General features: G+C 47.4%; 1 protein-coding gene across 10 annotated transcripts in view; it reads right to left on the bottom strand.

Moving 5' to 3' along the window:
* MOCS1 (molybdenum cofactor synthesis 1) overlaps positions 1-22,905 on the bottom strand; it is a 45,182-nt gene extending 22,277 nt beyond the window's left edge. For 5 of the 10 annotated variants that reach the window (XR_009520824.1, XR_009520825.1, XM_060021868.1 and 2 more), the window contains exons 1-3: positions 22,708-22,905; positions 15,261-15,402; positions 13,668-13,835 (exon numbers count right to left, since the gene is read on the bottom strand). Coding sequence is in view for 8 of the 10 variants with exons in the window: in XM_060021868.1 (XP_059877851.1) it covers positions 13,668-13,835; positions 15,261-15,402; positions 22,708-22,830 (433 nt within the window). In the remaining 2 variants the exon portion in view is untranslated. Of the gene's footprint in view, positions 1-13,667; positions 13,836-15,260; positions 15,403-18,025; positions 18,324-22,707 lie in introns of those variants that run through there. The other 5 variants (XM_060021869.1, XM_060021872.1, XM_060021876.1 and 2 more) reach the window with 3 other exon arrangements.
* Between the last annotated feature and the right edge of the window lie 1,830 nt (positions 22,906-24,735).

Below are 24,735 nucleotides of genomic sequence, written 5' to 3'. Positions count from 1 at the left end.
TTTATCCAAAGAGAGTGAAAACATTAACTCAAAAAGATATATGCATTCCTATGTTCACTGTAGCATTATTTATAATAACCAAGATTTGTCCATCAATGGACGAATGGATAAGGAAAACGTGTGTGTGTGTGTGTGTAATGGAATATCATTCAGCCATAAAAAAGAAGGAAATCTTGCCATTTGTGACAACATGGATAGCCCTTGAGGGCATTATGCTAAATGAAATAAGTCAGACAGAGAAGACAAATACCATATAATCTCACTTATGTGTGGAATCTAAATAAAACCAAAAAAAAAAAAAAAAACCACACACCAAAATCCAAACCAAACAATAATCATAGATGAGAACAATACTTATGTACAAGGATGTTAATCGGTGAGCAATACATAATAAAGGGATGTAGGAAAACATCCAGATGGCCAACAACAGAAAACTGGCTAAATTATGCTTTGTCTAAATGATGATGGAATATTATGCAACTAAAAATGACTCTGTAAAAGAATAAGTTAGGATGTTGGGAAATACACATGTCACATTAAATCCAGAGGGCAGGTTAAAAACAGTAGTTGAAAACTAGGTGCAAAGAAAAAAGACAGGAAGGTCGCCAAACCAAGATGTTGACAGTGGTTACAGTTGGGCAGTAGTGATACTATTTTTGCTTATCTGAAATAAACATGTATTACTTTTGTAGTAAGAAAATGAAAGTTTAAAAATAAAAGTTGTTGTTTTAAAAACAAAGAAAAGAACTTTCCTCTGGGACTCTGACAATATGGAAAATTAGTAGTAGTTTTTGGCTCCCTCCACCAAATCAACCCTGAAGAAACACAGAATCCAGGAACTTAAAAAAAAAGACAATCTCGAGAAACTCACAGGAAGATGGACAGTCCTTTCGAGCTGGTATGGGGGAGGGGGTGTGTAGCCTGGGGTTGAAGTAGACTGGCAGAGAATGGAAGCAGTTAAAGGAAAGCAAGGCAGTTCAAGCTCTCTCCTTACCCTCATCCACTGATGCCTCAGAACAATTGATGCTGTCCCCTTCCTGAAGAATTTGGTGGTAACAGCTCCAGAGAACTAGCTTAGGAGGTCAGCTCAGGGAAGCTGCCAAAGCCTTGCTGGGATTCATCCCTCCACCCTCCCCCTCCAAAGCCCCAGGACTGGTGGATTAAAATGGAGAGTAACTGCCTCCTTCCAAATCTGCTTCTCTCCGAGGGTTTGAAGGTGAAGGTCTGTCATATCACATCACTCCAGGAGGTGCCATTCTCATCACAGTCTAAGTCAACAGCATCTCCCAGAGTTATGCAAGTACACAACCTGCGCTGTCCTACGTGGCCAGGCTGGTCACTGGTGGGGAGATTACAAACATGAGTGAATAACTGTGATTTTCGGGGCTCTTGAGCTCACTGGGTCTATTGAAGACTAAGATCTGGACTTAAACCTTTTCCCATTAAGCAGTGCCATTCAGAATAGCTAATATCCTCGGGGGAACAAACTTACTGCCTAAACTAAGGAGACCCTTGAGAAGTACAACCAGTGCTTCCCCCACCAAAAACAACACAACCCCAAACACCCCCAACCCTCTCTATATATCAATAGAAAAGAAATGATCAAACAGACCAAAATGTAAGATAAACATAAATACAATAAAAGAAATAACAGAAGATATTAACAATATGAAACAAAATGTTTCATTATAAAAGGGAACAAGGGAAAGTAGTAGTTAAAAACAGTATTGTGAAATAAAGAACACAAGAATAAGTTAAATGGTAATATCAACATAGGAGACATTGATGAGTTGGGAGGTAAGATTAAAGGGCTCTCCCAGGAAAAAGAGGAAGAGAGTAAGATACCAAAATATATTTTAAGAACTGTGGAGGCCCTAAGTAGAAGGGGCAACATCCAGGTAATAGAAGTCCCAGAAAAAAATTAAACTGGAGAGAAGGAAGGAATATCTGAAAACATAACAGAGTAATGAAGAAAAGTTTCCCCAAATGTAACGCAAACGTAATAGAATGAAAGGACGATGTCACTGAATGCCAACAGGACAGATGAGGAAAAGCCTATCCTAGACACATTACAGTAAAATTTAAGAAAATCAAATAACAAAGGCAACACTCTAATAACTTGCAGAGAAGAAGTGTGTATAACCAAGAGCAAAACCCAGACTGACATCAGACTTTTCCCAACAGCCAGACTGACTGTAAGGAGACAATGCGGTGACATTCTTAACATAATGAAGGAATGAACCTTGGACATAAGATTTTAAAAGCATTCAAAATATTATAAAACTACTACTTTAAAACATTTAAAAAACTACCTGGTATGTCAGATTTAATTAGATTCACCATCAAAATTAGAGTCACCATTAGACTCATATCAAAAAACTTTTAGAGGGGGCTTCCCTGGTGGCGCAGTAGTTGAGAGTCCGCCTGCCGATGCAGGGGACGCGGGTTCATGCCCCAGTCCGGGAAGATCCCACATGCCGCGGAGCGGCTGGGCCCGTGAGCCATGGACGCTGAGCCTGTGCGTCCGGAGCCTGTTGCTCCGCAATGGGAGAGGTCACAACAGTGAGAGGCCCGTGTACCGCAAAAAAAAAAAAAAAAAACTTTTAGAGGAAATATTCAAATAAGAAGAGAAACAAATTCAGGAGATGCTGTAAGAATTATGGAAATTATGAATGATCAAATACCTTGGTAAAGTTTGTTGTTATCTTAAAAGGCAGAGCATGTGCTTATAAGAGATACAGAGGGGCAGACTATTTGTAATGACCTGAAAGAAAAATTATAGAAAATATCAACAATACAGGTCGGGGAGGGTTGAAAAAAATCAAGGGCCTAAGAGTGTGCTAAACTTTTTGCCTTGTGAGGAAGAAAAAAGGGGGAGGGTCATTTATTTAAAAGTCAAAAAGGAGGAAAAAGAAGCACAAAAAAAGCATGACAGAAAAAAGTGTAGAAATGAGTCCAACTATTTCAACAATTACAACAAAGGCAACTAGAATAAACTTGCCAGTTAAAAGTCAAAGATTGTCAAATTTGATCAAAGTAACAGCTATGTGCTATTGTAAGAGACATATCTAAAGTATAAGAATACAGAAAGGTTTAAGATGAATAGATGAAAACAGATAAAACAGCACACTAAAGCTAAAAGCAAGCTGATATAGCTTTAGTAAAATAAAATACACAGACCTTAAGACTAAAAGTATCATCATGGAGAGAGACCTACTACACAGTGATAAAAGATCCAATTTATGAAGAAGACATAACAATTCTAACCACATATGAACCTAATAAAATCACCTCAACTATAGATAAAATAAAAGCAACTGGACCTCTGGGAGAAACTAACAAAACCACCTACTTATTTATTATTGGCAGGCCAAGCAGATAAAAAGCCAGCCAAGATTGACATAACCAAAGGCTTGGGAAATAAAATTAACCAGCTGGATCCAATGAACAAGTATAGACTTCTTCATGTAATAATTAAAGGACAAGCTCCTCAAGTATATAAAAAACATTTATAAAAATTGCCAATATACTACGTCATAAAGCAATCCTCAATAAATTTAAAAGGATAAGTTTCATAGAGATAAGATTCTCTGACCACAATATAATTATACTTTAATAAAATATGAATTAAAATCCTCATATTTTGAAATTAAAAACACTTCTAAATATCTCATAGATCAAAGAAAAAATCAGAAAAAATAAAAATAAATGTTATGAAAACAATAGGCTACATTAGGACAGAAACAGAAATAATGAAATAGAATATGAATACACAATAAGAGGTTCAACAAGTTCAAAAGTTGGTTTGTTTAAGAATAGCACAATGGACAAATCTCTTGCAAGACTTAACAACAAAAAGAGATAAAGACACAAATAAACCACATTAAGAATAAAAAAGACAAAACTGCAAGTAAAACTAAGATAAAAAGATAATAAGAAAATATTACCAACAATTTCATACAACTGACATAATGACAAATTAAAAAAAGAAACTATCAAAACTGACTCCAAAAGTAGAGAACTTGAATAATACAGTAACTATTAAAGAAATTGAAGATGCAATTAAAAATCTCCCTACAAGGGCTTCCCTGGTGGCGCAGTGGTTGGGAGTCCGCCTGCCGATGCAGGGGACACGGGTTCGTGCCCCGGTCCGGGAGGATCCCATGTGCCGCGGAGCTGCTGGGCCTGCGAGCCATGGCCGCTGGGCCTGCGTGTCTGGAACCTGTGCTCCGCATCGGGAGAGGCCACAACAGTGAGAGGCCCCTGTACCGCAAAAAAAAAAAAAAAAAAAAAAAAAAAAAAAATTCTCCCTGCAAATAAAATACCAGGCACAGACAATTTACACGTGAGCTCTACCAAACTTTTAAAGAAGTGATTACCATCAATGTGGTGGTGTTGGAAGGTGGAGCTCTTAGGAGGTGATTAGGTCATAAGGATGGAAGGATTAGTGCTCTTATAAAAAAGATTCTACAGATCTCTGCAGCATCTTCTGCCTTATGAAGATAGAATACAATGAAAAGTCTGTGACCCAGAAGAGAGCCCACACCTGACCATGTTGGCACCCTTATCTTGAATTCCAGCCTCCAGAACTGTGAGAAATCATTTGCTGTTCATAAGCTACCCAATTTGTGATATTCTGTTTTAGCAGCCTGATACACTACCTAACTCATTCTTTGAAATTTAATACCACAAATCAGTTAAGGCAGGCATGAAAAAGAAAAATCATACACCCAATTCACTCACGGATATAAATGCAAAAACTTACACAAAATATTAATAAACTGAACCTAACAGTAGACAAAAGCATAGCAGACCATGCCTAGGTTGAGTGTATTCCAGGTACAATGTCAGAAAAGCTATCAATGTCATTCAGAGTAACAGAGTAAAAATGAAAAATCATAGATCATCCTAACACACATTAAGAAAGTGTATAATTAGGGCTTCCCCTGGTGGCGCAGTGGTTGAGAGTCCACCTGCCGATGCAAGGGACACAGGTTCGTGCCCCGGTCCGGGAAGATCCCACATGCCGCGGAGCGGCTGGGCCCGTGAGCCATGGACGCTGAGCCTGCACATCCGGAGCCTGTGCTCCGCAACGGAAGAGGCCACAACAGTGAGAGGCCCACGTACCAAAAAAAAAAAAAAGAAAGTGTATAATTTAAAAAACAAACTTAGTACTAGTAAGGGAACTTCATTACCTAAAAGTTATTGTGAAAAAAAGCTTCTAAGAAACATCATTCTAAAACGAACACAACATTGTAAAGCAACTATACCCCAATAAAAATTAAAAAAAGAAAGAAACATCATTCTAAATGGGGAAACATTAGGAGTATTCTTTTATTACCACTACTATTCAACATTGTACTTGAGATCCTAGATACTGCAATAGGACAAGAAAAGGAAATTAAAGACCTAAAGATAGGAGAAAAAATTGTCTTTAGTTGCAGATGATGTGGTTGCTAGTGGAGAAAACTCCAAAGACTCTAAACAGACATATTATAGCATTGATAAGAGAGTGATAAGAATATCAACCATGATGGGCTTCCCTGGTGGCGCAGTGGTTGAGAGCCCGCCTGCCGACGCAGGGGACACGGGTTCGTGCCCTGGTCTGGGAAGATCCCACATGCCACGGAGCAGCTGAGCCCATGAGCCATGGCCGCTGAGCCTGCGTGTCCGGAGCCTGTGCTCTGCAATGGGAGACGCCACAACAGTGAGAGGTCCGCGTACCGCAAAAAAAAAAGAATGTCAACCACGACAATAATAGAAAATATAATTTTAAACATGACACTGTAACTCTGAGGATCCTAGCATAAAGCAGAATTCATCCCAGATGGTTAAAATAAAGAATTTAATGAAAGGACTACTCACAAAGGTGTGGGCAGACTTAATGGTCTCAACAATGAACAGTACAGCACTCAGACTAGAAACACTAGGGATCCATAACCATGCCTAGGGCCAAAAGGACCTGGGGAGGAAATTAAGTTAGGAGTCCAGTTAAGGCACCATGGAAGACTGGCTGCCCTGTAGGAGTTTTAGCTCTGAAGGGAACTTAGCTACAGTCAAAAACCCAGCATAGAAATAGAGCAGGGAGCAGGAAAAAAAACAAAACAAAAACCTGATCTCCTTGGCCAAACCCATCAGGAACCCAACAGGCAAGGGACCCTGGGTGATGTAGTCCCTAGGGGCCAACTACCTAGAGTAAAGAACGGGGCAAAGGAGGGAAATGGCTGTGGGAAGGTGGGGATGTGAACAAACAAGATGTCAATTCCCCCAACTTGATACAATGCAATAAAATCCCAACAGATACACAAACAATGAACAAAGGGAATTACAGAAACTATTCCATTTACAACAGCATCAGAAAGAATAAAATACTTAGGATTTAACTTAACCAAAGAGGTGAGAGCCTTGTACAATGAAAACTACAAAACACTGCTGAAATAAATTTAAAAAGACATAAATAAATGGGAACACATCCCATGTTCATGAATTAGAAGACTTAATGTTGTTAAAATGTCAATACTACCCAAAGCAATCTACAGATTCAATGCAGTCCTTAACAAAACCCCAATGATATCTTTTGTATAAATAGAAAAACCCATCCTAAAACTCATATGGAATCTCAAGGGACCCCAAATCATCTCGAAAAAGAACAAAACACTGGAGGTCTCACATTTCAATTTCAAACCTTCCTACAAAGCTACAGTAATCAAATGTGTGGGATTGGCATAAAGACAGACATAAAGACCAATGGAATAAAACAGAGCCCAGAAGTAAATCCTCACATATATGGTCAAACGATTTTTGACAAAGGTGCCAAGACCATTCAATGGGGACAGGACATTTCAACAAATGGTGTTGGGAAAACTGGATATTCGCATGCAAAAGAATGCAGTTGGACCTAAATGTAAAACAATAAAACTCTGAGAAGAAATCATAGGAATAAAGCTTCATAACATACCCAAGAAATCACTGCTGAATCCAATGACCCAGAGGCACTGGCAACAAAAGAAAACACAAACTGGACTTCATGAAAATTTAAAAAAATTGTACATAAAAGACACTATCCACAGAGCAGAAAGGCAACCTACAGAATGGGGGAGATATCTGAAAATCATATACCTGTTAAGGGATTAATATCTAGAATAACAGGGAACTCCTAAAATTCAACAACAAAAACAACCCAATTCAAAAATGGGCAAAAGACTCAAAGAGACATTTTTCCAAAGAAGATATATTAATGGCCAATAAACACATGACAAGATGCTCAACCACTACGGAAATACAAATCAAAACTACAATGCAATACTACCTCATACTTCTAGGATGGCTACTATATTAAAAAAAAAAAAAAAACCAGAAAACAACAAGTGTTGGTGAAGATGTGGAGAAACTGGAACCCTTCTGCACTGTTGATAAGAATGCAAAATGGTATAGCCCCTGTGGAAAACAGTATTGAAGTTACTCAGAAAACCCAGAATTACCACATGATCCAGCAATTCCATTTCTGCATATAAACCCAGAAGAACTGAAAGCAGGGTCTCAAAGAAATATTTGTACATCCATGATCACAGCAGCATTATTCACAATAGCTAAAACATGGAAGCAACCCAAGTTGACCAATGAATGAATTACCAAAATGTAGTGTATTCATACAGTGGAATATAATTCAGCCTTTAAAAGAAATTCCTCAATATGCCACAGCATGAATGAACCTCGAGGACATTACGCTAAGTGAAATAAGCCAGTCACAAAAAGACAAATACTGCGTGATTCCACTTATACGAGGTTCTTACAGTAGCCAAAATCATAAAGCTAGAAAGTATAATGGTGGTTGCCAGGGGCTGGGGAAGAGGAGAATGGGAGTCATTATTTGATGGATATAGATTTTCAGATTTACAGGAGACTGGAAATAGATGGTGGTGATGGCTGCAAAATGTGAATGTGAATACTTAATACCAATGAGCTGTACATTTAAATAAGTTGGTAAATTTTATGTGTATTTTAACACAATAAAAAAAAGGAAAAAACCTCCCAACAGAATTTTCCAGGGAACTTGGTAGGCAGATTCTAAAATTTCCATGGATGGACAAAGCTTAGAATAGCTAAAGCACAGCTGAAGAATAAAAAGGACTTGCCTTATCAGATAATGGACTTATTATGAAGCTACGGAGATTAAGACTGTATGATATTGACACAGAGATAGACAAACTGAATAGAACAGAACCCAAAACAGACCAATGCACACATGGTACATTTATGGAGGAAGTGGGAACTATTTAGTAAAAGGAACTAGAAAAAATGACCATTCACATGGAAAAAAATGAAACTGGAGTCCCTGAAATTATCCACAGATTAAAGACTTAAAAGCAAAAAGCAAAACTTTAAATATTCTAGTAGAAACATAGGTAGTTGTTCTGACCTTGGGTGAGGTGTTTCATTAATAAGTACAAAAAGCACTAACCATAAAAGACAGAACTGACAAATTCAAGAACTACCATTGTCAAAAGAATTGTTACACAAAGTATGGCTTGCTTTTCAAATTGGAAGAAGACGTTTGCAACATACATCAAGAACTTGGAACAAACCAATATGAAAGGATAAATAACCAAATAGAAAAACAGGCACGTGATACGATTTGGCATTGAAGAGAAAAATAAATATACACGGCTAATAGGTGACAAGAGACTGACCTCATTCTAAACAAAGAAGCACAAGTCAAGACCACAATAAAATAGCATTTTATACCCAGTCCACTGGCAAAGGTCCAGAATGATAATACTGAATGTCGGGGAGGATCCAGGGGATCCTTAGGTACTGCTGGGGACAGTGTAAAGTAGCACAGCCCCTGGAAGACAATGCCGAATGGTTCGCCAAGATTAAACATTCACGTATTCAGTAACCCAGCAAACTCCACTCCTAGAGAAATTGTATACCGAGACACATGAATGAGAATACACGTATTTAAAGCAGCACTGTTTATAATATCAATAAACTGGAAACAACCCAAATGTTCACTAACAGGAAGTGTGGTGTATTCATTTCATGGAACAGGAGGTCGCAGAGAAAATGAACTGCAGCTCTGGATGACATATGTTCATTTCAGTTGCGTCAAAAGAGTGATTCCTGAAAGACTGCACACAGCACGATTCTTATAAAGTTCAAAAACACCATCTCAGTTTTAAAAAGCAAGGGAATGATAAACACCACGTTGAGGAGTGTTTCCTTGGGAGGGAGGAAGTACAGGGTAGGGAAGTCCACAGAGGTGGTTAAAGATTCTTGCCAGGGTTTGATTCTTCCAAAAAAATTAATGAGGTAGTGGGTTTCCTTAGGAATTCATAACATTATTAAAACATGTAAATAAATTTGTATGAATAAAGTAAAAAAGGCCATGCACGGATCAATAATGAGATTATGTCACAAACCCAGGATTATGATTTAATCTAATTCTAGGTAACTAGAGTCCATCAAAAATAAAAGGAAACAAAAAACTTCACGCCGGGCTTCCCTGGTGGCGCAGTGGTTGAGAATCTGCCTGCCGATGCAGGGGACACGGGCTCGAGCCCTGGTCTGGGGGGATCCCACATGCCGCGGAGCGACTGGGCCCATGAGCCTGCGCGGCTGGAGCCTGCGCTCCTCAGAGAACAAGAGAGGCAGCGATAGTGAGAGGCCCGCGCACCGCGATGAAGAGTGGCCCCCGCTTGCCACAACTAGAGAAAGCCCTCACACAGAAACGAAGACCCAACACAGCCATAAAATAAATAAATTAAAAAAAAAAAAAAAAAAAACTTCACGCCATTTCAAAGCCTTCAATGGCTGCTCTCCATTGCATTAGGCCTCTTATGGGCTCTAAGCTGTGAGACCTGGATGCTCCATCATTCATTTCTTCAACATAACGGACGAAAGGAAGGGAGGAAGGAAGGACAAAACAGGGAAAGCCTGCAGGACTGAGTGATTCTCCAACTAAGCTGTCATCTGACAGCGGAAGTCAGCCTTGAAATTAGAACCCCAAATCCTTCCTCTGCAAACACTGCCAACACTATCACAGTATTGATACTTGTATGTTTGCAGGCATACCTTGGGGATATTGTGGGTTTGGTTCCAGACCACTGCAATAAAGCACGTATCACAATAAAGCAAGTCACATGGGTTTTCCTGGTTTCCCAGTGCATGTAAGAGTTATGTCTACACTATCCTTGAGTCTATTAAGTGTGCAATAGCATTAGTCTAAAAAAAAGTACATACTTTTATTAAAAAATACTTCATTGCTAAAAATTACTACTATTAAGCCTTCAGGGAGTTGCAGTAGTAACAAAGATAACTGATCACAGATCACCATAACAAAAATAATGAAAGTGTTGGAAATATTGTGAGAATTACCAAACTGTGACACAGAGATACAAAGTGAGCAAATGCTGTTGGATAAACGGCACCGATAGACTTGCTCGATGCAGGGTTGCCACAAACCTTCAATTTGTAAAAAAAAAAACGCAGTATCTGTAAAGGGCGGTAAAGCAAAGCACCATAAAGTAAGTGTGCCTATAGTTCCCCTCTTTTAATTTCTTTTGGAAAATCTCAAACCTTCACCATCCAACGTGGCAGCCGCTAACTACACGTGGGCATTTACATCAATGAAAATAAAGTTCCAAATTCAGTTCCTCAGTCACAACAGCCGCTTGTGAAGCCCAAGGCTGGCTACCTTATCAGACAACACAGATAGAGAACATTTCCATCACCCCAGAAAGTTGTATTGGACAGCACTGCCTTACACCCAAGAAAAGGAGGGAGGAGAGGAACTTGTTCATACACAAGCCGGGATGGAGGAGTGCCGGAGCGTCTTGGGGTTGGTGGAGGGGATCACAGACGGCTGACGGAGAGCTGAGCTATCTTCTCAGGTGGAGATCGACAACACCAGTCCCGGGGCTGACAGCCTCAGGCAGGGACCCCGAGTGACCAGGACAGCCTGCTTGGTGAAACCAGCAGCCCCTTCACTCTGCGCCCCCGGGGTGGGGTCCCTCGAAACTCTCAGCTGGGAGGGCGGGGCAAGTGCTTAAGAACATGCCCCTCCACTTACCCCAGCCCTTCTTCCCTAATAGCCCCACCTGCCCTGCCCTTCAGGGTGATTTTGCTCTGAAGAAGTACCCCTGGGGAGGATCAAAGGAGCTAGGCTGGGAGATGTCAAAGTGTTAGCAAACACATCAACTGCCATTTGTCTTGGAGCACTGGGGGAGGGCCTGGGGAGGGGTAGAGTTCCCCCCACCCCACCCCTGCCCCATCAGTGCACACCCTTAAAGCAAGAGATAAACCCTCCAAAGTCAGTCACTGCGGCTGGTCCCTGTCCTAACCAGCATCTATGTGGTGATAAACCCTTGCCAGCCTCACGCTATCAGCCAGGACCAACAACCCAGGGCCATCAGAGCAGGAAAGGCTGGGAGGTGACCAGCGCATAGATTAGGACACTGAGGCCCAGGGTGGGGCAGGAACGTGCACAAGTTCACACGGCCAGGGGGTGGAAGAGCCCAGAGCGGGAACAGGGCTGCCGCCTCTCCTGGCTCCCTGGCCTCCTACTAAGCAAGGTGGTGGCTTCCGTGGAGACTCTGCATCCTCCCATCTGCACTCGTCACCCCTCTCTGACCAGCAGTGATCACAGGCTCGCCCACAGGCCCTGGACAGAGGGCAGATGAAGTGCCCTGACCGAGGGGGCTGGGGCCTGGCAGCCAGCCAGGTTTGGTCCTTTCCTGGAACCCAGGCTGCTTTTCAGGCTCTGAGGAGCTGCCTGAACAGGGGGTCAGGTCAACTCCCCTGGGCCAGCATGTGTAGCCTAGGAATGATGGCAAGATTCCAGATCAAGCGATCGGTGGGGGTGGGAGGGAGCTGGCCACAGGGAAAGAGGGAGGAAAGAGCTTGCAGGGGTCCCTGGGCCCCTCCTCGGGGCTCCCACAGCACCTGGGCTCCTCACCAGATGGCGGCAGGCTCCAGGGGCTGCTTCCGCCAATGGGCTGGGGGTCCCTGAAGGCTGGGCCTGCAGCTCATTCCCCTCTGATGCCAGCACAGTGCCGGGCACGTAAGAAGGCGTTCCAGAGAACGTTTACTGAACCAGCAAGTGAGGCAGAGAGCTGGGGGCTGGGAGATCCCACCCCGAGCAGCTGGAGCCGGGGCCTCAGCAGTCAAGAACATGGAAACTTATTTTCCTCGGATTCCATCTTTCACAATTAAATGCTCATGGTCTCTGCCTGACCTCGGGGCTTAGAACCAGCCTATGGCAAGAGGCTCTGCTGGGCCATACACAGCACTCGCCACTAGCTGGGCATTTCCTTCTCATTTCCTCCCAAGGTCCACCCTATAAGGTAGGTTACCCTGTCTGAAGGCTTAGGACGGACTTTAAAAGTTGCTCAAGATATACTACTAGGGCTTCCCTGGAGGTGCAGTGGTTGAGAGTCTGCCTGCCGATGCAGGGGACACGGGTTCGTGCCCCAGTCCCGGAAGATCCCACGTGCCGCGGAGCGGCTGGGCCCGTGAGCCATGGCCGCTGAACCTGCGCGTCCAGAGCCTGTGCTCCGCAACGGGAGAGGCCACAACAGTGAGAGGCCCGCGTACCGCAAAAAAAAAAAAGATATACTACTAGTATGAGGTGCAGCTGAGATTCACACGTGGACACGTCATCCTTCAGAGATCGTATTTTGAACCACCTTCACTCATCCAGCAAACACCAGTGAGCCCCAACTGTGTGTAGGCGCCTCCCTAGGTGCTCGAAACACAGCTGTGAATAGAACCTGCCCAGCTCCATGAGAGCTTTCATGCTAGTAAATGAGGAGACAGACAAAAACCAACCAAATAACACCACGTGATAGAGTAGGATCGCCACACTTTTTCTGTTAAAAGGCCAGACAGTAAACACTTTTGGCTTTGCTGGCCATATGGTCTTTGTGGCAACTTAGCTCTGCAACAGGGGAGATATGTAAATGAGTGGGTGTGGCTATGTGCCAATAAAACTTTATTAATGGACAGTGAATTTTAAATTTCATATAATTTTCAAGTGCCACAAATGCTATTCTTTTGATTTTCTTTTTCAATCATTTAAAAATATAGAAACTATTCTTAGCTTGCAGGCCACACACACACAGGTGGTGGCCTGGTTTTGGTCCATGGTCTGTACCCTGCCAACTCCTGGGAGACAGAGCAGCTGGGGTATGTGAGGGGGAATTTAGACAGAGCAGCCAAGGAGGTCTCCCCAAGGAGATGACACGGGAGCAGACCCCTGAATGAGGCAGGCAGGGAGCCCTGTGCTCCTGGCAAAGGGAACAGCGTGTGCAAAGGCCCGGCAGCATGAATGCAGGGGAGGACGGAGGCCAAGCGGCAGGAGAAAGGTCTCTGCGGTTGACGGGAACCGGATCACGCGGGCCTCCAAGCCCTGGTGAGGACTTTAGTCTAAATTTGACATCAAACCACTGGGCTCTGGCGCTTACCAGCTTTGTGACCTTGGGCCAGTTACTGAACTTCTTTGTGCCTCAATTCTTTACAAACTGGGAATAGGAATGGTACCTGTCTCAGAAGGCGTAGGACTCTGTGAGCATAATGCCGAAAGGAGTGTTAGCTTCTGATATTAATATTGGAGCCCGGCTGGAGGAGGCACAAGCTGGGAGAGGTGGTGACGACTTCTGTCAACTCACCCACGATGTCCACCACGTCCGGCCGAATGAGCGGCTCCCCGCCCGTGAGTCGGATCTTGTCTACACCTTCTTTCACAAAGAGGCGGGCCAGGGTTAGGATCTCCTCTGTGGTCAGCAGGTCCGCCTTGGGGGTCAGAGGGACACCCTCCTCGGGCATGCAGTATTGACCTGAGGGGAGGGAGGGGACGTGGAGGAAGGAAGTGACTGCAGCAGTCAGGCTGCGATGTCACCAGTCCCCAACTCCCCCACCAGGCCACGAGTGTCTCCTGAACCCCACCCCAGCCATGAGGAAAGACCCGGCCAAGTCTGAGGAGGCACAAACCCTGGGCCAGATTCTCTTTGGGGCTCACCACTCTCACCTACAAAATTTAACACCCCTTCCCCAACTGGCCTTGCTGTCCCTCAGGGCTTAAAGATGATAAATGAGGCTGACAGCTCAGCCTGGCTGGAGGTAGGGCAGGCCGAGACATGGAAGGCCAGGGCCCTGGGCCCATTCCTTCTGCCATCGTTCATCTCCTTCATTTCATCTGGTTTTGACAAACAGGGACCCTTCTCTATGTGTCCTAAGGTGAAGGGGGCTGGGAGGTGCTCCCTGGCCTCTGTGGCTACACATGTTCTCCTCTGTGGCTCTCCTCTGTGGCTACACATGTTCTCACACCCAGTTTGTCTCCTACAGGCGATCATCAGTCCCATTTCACAGGTTGGAAAACTGAGGTACCACCTGTTCAGGGCGAGGTAGCAGAAGGGGATAAATGAGGCGAGCCCTGGCCAGTGAGGGGGCACCACCTCCTCCCATCAGTTCCCATGGTACGGGTTTAATCAGTACCAGTGGTCAGGATCCGCTAGGGGGTCATTCAGTCAAATCAGTGAAAGGTCCAGAATTGGTCTTTTAAGATGGAGCAGATTAGGTAACAACATCAGAACATCAGTACTGCACGTAATGGGTATTGTTTGGTTAAACATTTACTACACATGCACGTATTTATGGGCCATGAAGTAAATGTATTTCTTATTGTGAGCTACAGTGAGAGAAAGGAAGGAAGAAGAGAAGGAGGGAGGGAAGGAAGGCAGGACAGATGGACAAACACACTTCGGAAGCCCCTCCAGCGGTGGATCTGGCCCAGAGCACTCTGCCTGGGGTTATGAAACAAGGACTCTGTGTACTAGCCTGGCCCCAGACAACTCGTCTCACGGGACTGGGGTTGGGGTGTCTTTATAGCTGGCACTGCTGCCTATCTCACTTGTTTACACCGTCCAGCAGTCCCCATGCCACGTCCTGAACCGTGGGGACTGCAAGGAAACAGGAGGGAGGGGAAAGAGCCCCGAAGAGTGGGAGATCCCAGGCCAACCTCAATCCTAAACCCAACAGCAATTCTGTTCTCCAACCTAATCCCAAGTAGAACCCAGCTTCCAGAATCATAAAACTCACCCTTGACCCCTACCTTGCCCATGAACCCCACTTGGCAAGCAAGGAAGAAGGGCAGGTAGAGTTTTCTAGAAAGAGGAATGGGGAGGATTGAGAAGGATTCCCAGACACGGGGTGATTTAGGGGCTACTGCAGCAGAGGGACAGGAGCCCAGGAGAGCGACTCACATCTGAGGTTGCACTTCTCGGTGAGGGAGATCCGCAGGTAGCTGTGGCGCCGGCCGAAGCTGTCGGTGAGGAAGGCAGAGAAGGGGGCCGCGTGCTCCCTCAGGAACCGCCTCCGTCCAGACGGCACCTGCGACAACAGGGGCTGGGGGAGAGGTGCGAGGAGCGCCCACCTGGGGAGAGCAAGCCCTCTCCCCTCGACCATCTCCTCCCTCCTCTCTGACACCCGCGCACACTGCTAGCCTTTCCATCCACATGGGCTCCGCAGTCCTGGGGGTCTGGTATTCTCCTCTTATTCACAGGTTTGGAAACAGGCTTGGAGGGAAGGACGTGCCCCTCCAAGGTCCCACACTCAGCCCCAGGGTGGAGGACCCCTGCAGGGGTGCAGCTGCCTACCGGCCGGGCAGCAAGGCACAGGGAAGGGCACTAAGCCCCAGCCGGGCCCCACCTCCTCCCTGCTACCCCTCCCTCAAAGGAAGCCTATCCGGGAACAGCCATCTCTAGCATCTCTTGGATGGGTCACTGGGAGGGCAGGTGCCATTTGGCACCTGGCAACCACGCCACCAGACAAGCACGTCCAGAAAGGAGGAGGGAGACAGCAGGTAGCTGAGAGGGAAGGTGGCCTGGGACACGGAAGCCACTTGTCCAACCCAGACCTCTCATTCCTTACCTTGAGCTCGAAACAAAGTCACTCACTGTGAGGGAGGGGGTGTCACACAAGCTGCCTCCCCCTTGCGGATGGGGGGCTCTCTGGGGCCTCCTCAACACCCAGGAGGACCCAATAGGCCACACCCCCAGGAGCAGCCGGGGGCCACGCCCAGCTGGGCAGGGTAAACCCATGGGGAAGGCTCCCCTCCCACAGAAGGCCTTGGGCGGAAGACAGCACACTAGGGGGACCCACAGAGGGAATGAGGCCACCAGCCTCCAGGAAGGGAGAATGGAGGTGCCAGGATGGCCACCACACTAACCCCGTGCCCAGATTGCTTTAGTCCTTATCCTTCACCCACCCGTGGCCAGAAGAAAGGATTAAGGACCCACTGTTTGGGGTATAAGGAGAGGAGATGGCCCGAGGCTCCCCGCAAGGCCCAAACTCATCCTGGGGAGAGAAAGGAGGCAGCCAACCTCGCCCTTTCCTAAATCTGAACTAGTTTGTTCTCTCTCCCCTCCCCCATCCCCCCATTTAGAACACAGCCCTGGGTCATGACATGCTGATGAGATAACTGCTCCACAGAGGTTAACAGTTTGCAAGGCATCTTAAGGTTTCCAAAGAATGTTCTCTGTTCCATCTCCACACCTAAAGGGATTATTACAACCAGCTCTTGAATGGGGTCCACGAACACCCGTGGCAGAACCAGGATTCAAATCCGGGCCTTCTGATTCCAAGTTCTAAATTCCTTCCCCTAGTTGCATAGGGTGTGTCCAAGAAGGTACACGGGATGGTACATAGGGCGGGGAGAAGTCATTTCTTTAGAACAGAGAAATTATGACTGTGGTGGTCATCCGTGAGGTCTTGGGGACACACTGGGAAAGTTCTCTAACTCCTCCAGGCCTGCTCTCCCAGCTGTTAAATAAGAACACAGTTGTGGGCTAAGGTTGTCTTGCTGTAAAGGAGGGGGTAGTCAGGACACTGGTAGGGAAACACCCAGGATTCTCATGATCTTGTAACCTAAGAAAGCAGGCCTCCAGCCCTCCTGAGGTCCAGGAAGAAACATTTACTTCAGAGACCTCCTCAGCCCTGGCTACATGTTAGAACCATCTGGGGAGTTGAAGAAAAAAGTTCTACTGGAGACCAGCTGAATTCAGTCTCCAGATGCTGTGTTTTTCACCTCTCCAGGTGATTCTAATGTGTAGTCAAGGGCCACTGACTGACTCAGGAAGTAGAAGGGATACCAGAGGTAGAAGGGGGTGCTTCATGATTTTCCTGGGTCCATAAAACCGACCTCGCTCTGCCCGCCCCAAGACCGGTTTCCCACATCCTCTAAGAAACCCTGCTCACAGCCCCATGACGAGAAAGTAGCCGTCATTTCCCTGAACTGCAGTCTGAAATAATAACAACAGTGTTCCTCCTTCCCTACTCACCCCACTGCCTTTCCACCAGTACCCTTGGGGGTGGGGCAGGGACACTTCAGAATCACGTGTCCCATTCCGGGACTTCCCTGGTGGCGCAGTGGTTAAGAATCGCCCGCCAATGCAGGGGTCACGGGTTCGAGCCCTGGTCCTCGAAGATCCCACATGCCGCGGAGCAACTAAGCCCGTGTGCCACAACTACTGAAGCCCATGCGCCTAGAGCCCGTGCTCTGCAACAAGAGAAGCCACGGCAGTGAGAAGCCCACGCACTGCAGTGAAGAGTAGCCCCAGCACGCCGCAACTAGAGAAAGCCCACGCACAGCAACGAAGACCCAACGCAGACAAAAAAATAAATTTATTTTTTTTAAAAAAAAGAGGGCTTTCCTGGTGGCACAGTGGTTGAGAGTCCGCCTGCTGATGCAGGGGACACGGGTTCGTGCCCCGGTCCGGGAAGACCCCACATGCCGCGGAGCGGCTGGGCCCGTGAGCCATGGCCGCTGAACCTGCGCGTCCGGAGCCTGTGCTCCGCAATGGGAGAGGCCACAACAGTGAGAGGCCCGCGTACCGCAAAAAAAAAAAAAAAAAAAAAAAAAAAAAAAAAGAGTCCCATCCCCATTGGCCACCACAGTCCAGGAGCTCAGACACCTGGGAATCAGCAGCTACTCACAATTCAGTGATTTGTTAGTCCCCCCAGACCTCACCTCCTCACTTGCCAAGATGCCCTCCTCACCCTAATCTTCACATCCTGGGAGAGGTGGTTGGGTGAGGGAGGAGCGAAACTAAAGCCGGTAATAGGGAGCAAGTGAGAGGACCCAGGAGCATGACTCAGCAGAAAGCGGAGAGGGAGCCGAGGAATGGGGCAACCCAGAATGGAATTAGGCCCCCACGGGAGGGGAGGCCAGATTTCACTTTTGAGACCTGGAGTGACCTTATCTAGATTCGTTCAGACTCTGTACACCCAGTAGCTGACGCAGCCTCCTAAACACACACACCAACACCTGACGCAGCCTCCTAAACGCTCCCTCCCCTCCCCCTCCCCTCCCCCTCCCCCTCCTCTCCCCTCCCCCTCCCCCTTGCAAACTCCTCAGTTGGGTATTAACACACCTCATCCCTGCCTCCTCCTCCAACACTGCATGCCCTACTTTCCTTCTTCCATTTTTTTTCTTCCCTTTAAACTCCCTGGAGGAAAAAATATCAGCACCAGTCAAAGGAGCCCAGAATCCTGGGAGAATTACTGGGCAGATGAGACGGCAATGCCTCTCGCCCAGGCGGGGCTAGGACATGTCAGAAGTAGAACACCCTTAGGTGCTCGTATTCTCCGGCCCCGGCCTGGTTCAGGCTGTTTCCCCTGGGTGGGAAGCCTTCCTGCCTGACTCTGTTTCCCGGTGTCATAGCAGGTGTCCAACCGCTGTGTCAGTGAACAGACAGGCAGGTCCCTAATCCAGAGGGAAAGATGGTGTGTGGAAAACCCAGTTGCAATGGGGTTGCCATGCATTTCTAGGCTGGTCTCTACTGTCAAAATGGTTTAGCCTCATAGGGTGGTTCTCAGCTTTTGTTACACATTAAAATCACCTGAAGACCTTCTAAGACGTGCTGATGCCAGAGCCCCAGCCCAAAGATTCGGACTCAGCTGCTCTCTGGGATGGGGCCCTAGTGGTTTATCTGAAACGTCCCTGTTCAGCTCTGTAGCCCAGGCTGAGACCCACTGGCCCTGCCACACCAGGACCCAGTGCCATTTTAATCCGGGGTGATTGTGGTCCTGAGCATAGGCTTCGGGAGCAGGTCAACTTGAATTAGAAGCCTGGCTCTGTTACCAACTAGCTGTAGAGCTAGTTGCTTACCATTCTCTAAGCCTTAGCTTCCTCGTCCATAAAGTGTGGAAAATGATCCTACCTACCTCAACCGGAGGAGTTCCTGTCACACGGTAGGTGTTCAGGACTGCTCCGATTCTCTTAATCTAACTCCTAATTACAAATAACCGTTCATCATGTATCCATGGAGGGGCACTTTGTGTGTGTGTGTGTGTGTGTGCGCGCTGTGACTAGTTTTCCCACTCTGTCAGCTTCCCTCGTCTTGCAAAGCCCTACTTAATGGCAGAGGGCCCAAGGCTGGGGTTTCAGACCTGCTGTCACACCACTCAGAGCAGGACACGTGGGGTCTGAGCTTCCCGAGAACCACAGATACTAGTGCCACAACCAGGAACTAGGCAGCCTACCACATGCTACTGGTTATATCTTGTCTACCAACCCAGTGCAGACTGGGATGGAGTGGTGGGGAAGAGTGGTAGGAAGGAGTTAGTTAAGGGAGGGACCCTGCCCTCGAAGTGCCTTCCCTAATATTCACTAACCTTGGGCCTTTGATCTGAATGATAAAGGCCGACCCCCAAACAGCTCTGGAGCGTAGACACTAGAAGAGCAGGAGAAAAAGAGCACAGGCCAAACCCAAGTATCACTGGCCCTGATTTACCTGCTCCTTGGGAGGATGTATACCCAGCGTGGCTCAAAATTAATCTCTATTGAATGAGGGGACCTGGCAAAGTGCCCAGCTCCAGGCTTTGACCTCCGCTCCCCCTCCAGCCCCACCCTAAGTGTGAGGTCTTCACACCTGTGGCTCCCAGCAAGGATAAGTCACACTTCACTGAAACAAAGCTGTTGAGGAGCTGGGCAGGTTGGAAGTCCAGGCAGCCCCCTGAAAGGTCTCCTTTCCTTCCACGTGTGACTGCCCCGCCCCGGCCCTCCTCATGTACCAGTCCCTTCCTGCACAGCCCTCTCCCATGTTGTGTTCTCTCCAGCCCCCTGAACAGCTGGGTGCCTTTGCCTGGCACAGAGTCATCCTTTCCCCTGCCCCAAGGAAGCAGGCCCAGGACCTGAGGCCAGCCCCTTGTCGTCCCAACAAAGCCTGCACGGAGCCTGAGAGGGAGAAAGAAGGGCGTAGTGCTTGCAACTGGGGGAAGCCCTCTGTCTTGCTGCCCCAAACAGGCCGGAGGGAGCTGTCTCCCCTACCCGCCTCCCCTTTCCACCTGCAGAAGCTCCTCAATCTGCCCCGGGACCAAGCCCAATGCCCCCATCCACTGTCCTCACAGCCAGCTCCCTCCCCTCACTGCACAACTCTCCCACACCTACACCCCGACACACAGACAACAGCCGGGGGCTTTCCCCGTCTCTCCAAGCACTTGCTATCTCAAACCAGACCTCAGGGCCCCACGTAGGGTATGGGGAAAGACACCCTACAGGAAGGGAAGGGAGGACAGGGCTTCCAGATGCCCCCACCCCTGCTCCTGCCAACTGGCAAGCTCGGTGGATTGGTTGAACATACCTCTGAGATTCTCCTAAGGACATTCTGTGCCCTCCCCTACTGCGTACAGATGGGCTAGTCCATCCCACTGGTTTTAAAGGCAGGAAGAGAGGGGAAGAGACAGGCCCAGGAGCCAGGTCAAACTGGGGGCAAAGCGAGCATGAAAGCTTGGGGCTCCCTGTCCAGTGCTCTGTCACGTGCACCCTCACCAGATCTGTTTCAAACAGCCAAAAAATACCTGCTAACTCTACTGCCTGCAGAGCACCGGCTAAGCACTGTACCGAGAAAGGCAGGGGAGCACCCAGCACCCAAGGAGCAACCTGTCTGCTGAGGATAACCCTGGTGGGGAACGTCCAGGGTGGGGGGTCTGTGATCAGATAGTTGACAGAATGACTATCCTGAGTGTCCAGGTGGGAGGGGACTTAGGGGACACAGTATGTGGCAATGGCGGCAAGAATAATTACAACAATCATGTGCAATCCACGTGCACAGCACGTACATGTGCCAGGTTTTGTTCTAAGTATATATATATAAAAATTATGTTAACTCCTTTAAGCCCTATAACCACCTTATGAAGTAGACACTGTTATTCCCATTTTACAGAGGAGAACACTGAGGCACTGAGAAGACTTGCTCAAGTTCACACAGCTAATAAGTGGTAGGGCTGGGATTCAAACCGAGGCATTCTGAGTCCACCTTCTTACCTGCTAACGCTACCTGCCCTCACGGTGTAAAGGTAAGGGTAAGAGCAGCCTCTCTTCTACTCTCCCCACAGAAAAGAAGCAGGAGCACAGGTGCTAGAGTTTGAGCTCTGGTTCCCTTACTTTACAGCTCAGCGACTCCAGGGAAGTTAACTTCCATGAGCACCCTCACCTGAAAATACAAACTCACCTGAAAATACAAACTCACTTCACATGGTTTATTGTGAGGACTGAGAGACCACGAATGAAGCCACTTAGCACAGGATGAAAGGTTCAAAGTAAATTAGGGGCAAGGGGGAGAAGAAACTTCCCTTTTCCTGAATTCTTTGAAGATCTCTCATCTTTGCTTTCCCATTTTTCCCTCCACAAAGTTCAGAGTTCAAGGATACTGACAAACTTCTCCACCTCCCAGAAATGGGATCTGCTTATCTGAGGATCCCACGGGTGGGGGGAAGGGGGGATCAGATCTGGAGAAAGCAGGTCAGGCTGAGGCCCTCCCCTTGATTGAGCAACAGCAGGTGCATGATCTGATGAATCCCAGAACCTGAAGCCCTGAGCCAGGAGGTGGGAAAAGAATGACCAGATCAGCCTAGAAAAGGCGTCACCAAAAAAGAGATGCTTCTCCCCAAATGATTCCCTGACAACATGGACAAAACAAACTTAAAACTTCTTATGCTGGAAACCCCTCTGAGAAGCTGTTAAGGACTGAGGGGGGCTATCCCAACCCTAAAGAGATAGCGGAGTCCCTAACCTGCAAGAGCCCAGGTCCTGACTCCATTCTGCTCTAGAAAGAGACTGAAGCCTCTTAAGGGAAATGAAGATGAAACAAACAGAGTCAGTGAAGGACGAGTCACACAACCCTGTGACTACAAAGTGACAACTGACTACTGGCAGCACCAAGGTGACATTTTTAGTCAGTGCCACACTATGAAGTGGGGTGTCACAAAAACACCTGATCACACACAACCTCCACTGGGGGGCAGGGAGGAAAATGTTTAAGGAGGCTGGGTGTGAGGCAGGGCTGAAAGGGGTACTAATAATATCTCATTGGTCCCAGAGTCCTGCCGCCTGCTCCCCCATCTCTAGGAGTCACTCAGACCTGGAAGGGGGTTGCACGGATGGGTGGGCAGGGAGGTTTATAAGCCAGACCCCAAGGAGCGCCCCACCCCGCCACCCCTCGTTGGGATACCGGGTGAGACTGGGCAGTCTATCTAGAAAACATCATTCCACTCCTCTCCCCACCCCTAAATAAGCGCTGAGGAGTCCCTCGCAGAGGCAGACACCCCTCCCAGAAGCAGCTACCGCGGACGGGCCGGGGTGCTTCTGGGCATAAGGTGCAGCTGCCAGGCCACCCCCTCCCCAAGAAAGTGTGGATGCGGGAGGCTCACCTCCACGGCAGGTTGGGAGGGCTCCCCGGGGTGTGGCTGCGTCACTAGAGCGCCCGAGCTGCAGCTCCGGACGCTGGACCTCAGGACCCGCCGCAGCATCCGGGACACTGGTTGGGCCGCCATGAAGCCTGTCCGGCAAGGCGAGACTACACTGGGTAGCCGGCTTTGGGAGCACGCTAGCCCGGGACTCGCTGCCCCGGGTCCTCCCGGCAGGGGCGTGGTGGGGGCGGGGCCATACCAGCCAATCGGTGAGGGCACCGTGCCGCGCGGCCTTCTGGGAGTTGTAGTCCACACCCTCTGCTCCTATCCCAGGAGGCTAAGTGTTCTAGGCCTTGCAAAGCACAAGTTCAAACTCACCCAAAGATCTTCAGTCTTTTCCTACAGGCGGATCTGGACTTTGTGCCAGTCACACCACGACCTAAGTGCTTTAGGGTCAGGTGAATGAACTTTAAGGAGGTACCAAAAAAGTGGGTTATCAGGATAAATAATTTTTTTTTTTTTTTTGGCGGTACGCGGGCCTCTCACTGTTGTGGCCTCTCCCGTTGCGGAGCACAGGCTCCGGACGCTCAGGCTCAGCGGCCCAGCCGCTCCGCGGCATGTGGGATCTTCCCGGACTGGGACACGAACCTGTGTCCCCTGCATTGGCAGGCAGACTCTCAACCACTGCGCCACCAGGGAAGCCCAAGATAAATAATATTTTAATGCAATATTTTAAAAAGTCAGGGACTTCCCTGGTGGCGCAGTGGTTAAAAATCTGCCCGCCAATGCAGGGCATACGGTTCGAGCCCTGGTCTGGGAAGATGCCACATGGCACAGAGCAACAAAACTACTGAGCCTGCGCTCTAGAGCCCAACTCCTGAGCCACAACTCCTGAGCCCCCATGCCACCACTACTGAAGCCCAGGCACCTAGAGCCTGTGCTCTGCAGCAAGAGAAGCCACTGCAATGAGAAGCCCACACACTGCAACGAAGAGCAGCCCCAGCTCACCGCAACTAGAGAAAGCCCCTGCGCAGCAACGAAGATGCCACACAGCCAAAAAGTAAATAAATAAAAAATTTAAAAATAAAAAAAAAGTCAGAATCAATGCAAAACAATCCATAATAAACAAAATATCAATATTTTATATAAAAACAATAACTGATCCTGCATGTTTACGACTTACGACTTCCCTAACTCCTTTCACTGTTGTCTAGGCCCTGATTGTAGGATGGTCAGCTCCCTCCTTCAAGATACACTTCTCCAGGGACTTCCTTGGCAGTGCAGGGGTTAACACTCTGCACTTCCACCGCAGGGGCTGTGTGTTCCATTTCTGGTAGGGGAACTGAGATCCCACATGCTTTTTTTTTAACCAAAAAAGTTAAAAAAAAAAAAAAAAACGATGCACTTTGCCAACTGTGCCCCCAAAGGAAGCTAACAATCTTGGCCTCTCTGTTTAAAAAAGTATGTAGCAAGAAGTCATAAAATGAGTAGATATCATCTTTGGAATACTTTCTACACACCAAACACCATGCTAATGACATGGAGGAACCTTAAATGTATATCACTTAATACTTACAATAATCCTACAGTTACTAGAATGTCAATTTCGCAACTTAGGAAAGAGAAGCTTAGAGAGGTTGGGTAATTTTCCCGAAGTCACCTGGCTGATAGGTGGCAAAACTGGGGTTTAAACCCAGGACAATATGATTCCTAAAGTCAAGATTCAGTATGTATCAGGAATTGGGAGGGGTGGGGGGTGTCCCTTTCTCTCTCTCAAAAACAAAGAGCTATATAGTCTTTAAGGTTTTTCATGGAACACACACTCAGTAATGAGTCTACGTACTAAGAATCTTATGCTCAAATAGGCCTATCTGTTGTATCCAAAACTGTCACCACGGAATTGCAAGAACCAAACGCTGAATAGCATCATGGGAAACTCACCTTTAGTCTGATGCTAAAATCCTAGCTTTTCTGAAAGTCTCATTGCATTTGTACAAGTCAGTTGTAGTCAGTTATCTTTTCCTTTCCACTAGTCTATCAATTCTTCAA

The sequence above is a fragment of the Delphinus delphis genome, chromosome 10 (genome assembly GCF_949987515.2).
Source record: "Delphinus delphis chromosome 10, mDelDel1.2, whole genome shotgun sequence".
Classification (NCBI taxonomy): domain Eukaryota; kingdom Metazoa; phylum Chordata; class Mammalia; order Artiodactyla; family Delphinidae; genus Delphinus; species Delphinus delphis.
Note: the sequence above shows the minus strand (reverse complement) of the source record. Positions and strands in the feature narration are given on the sequence as shown.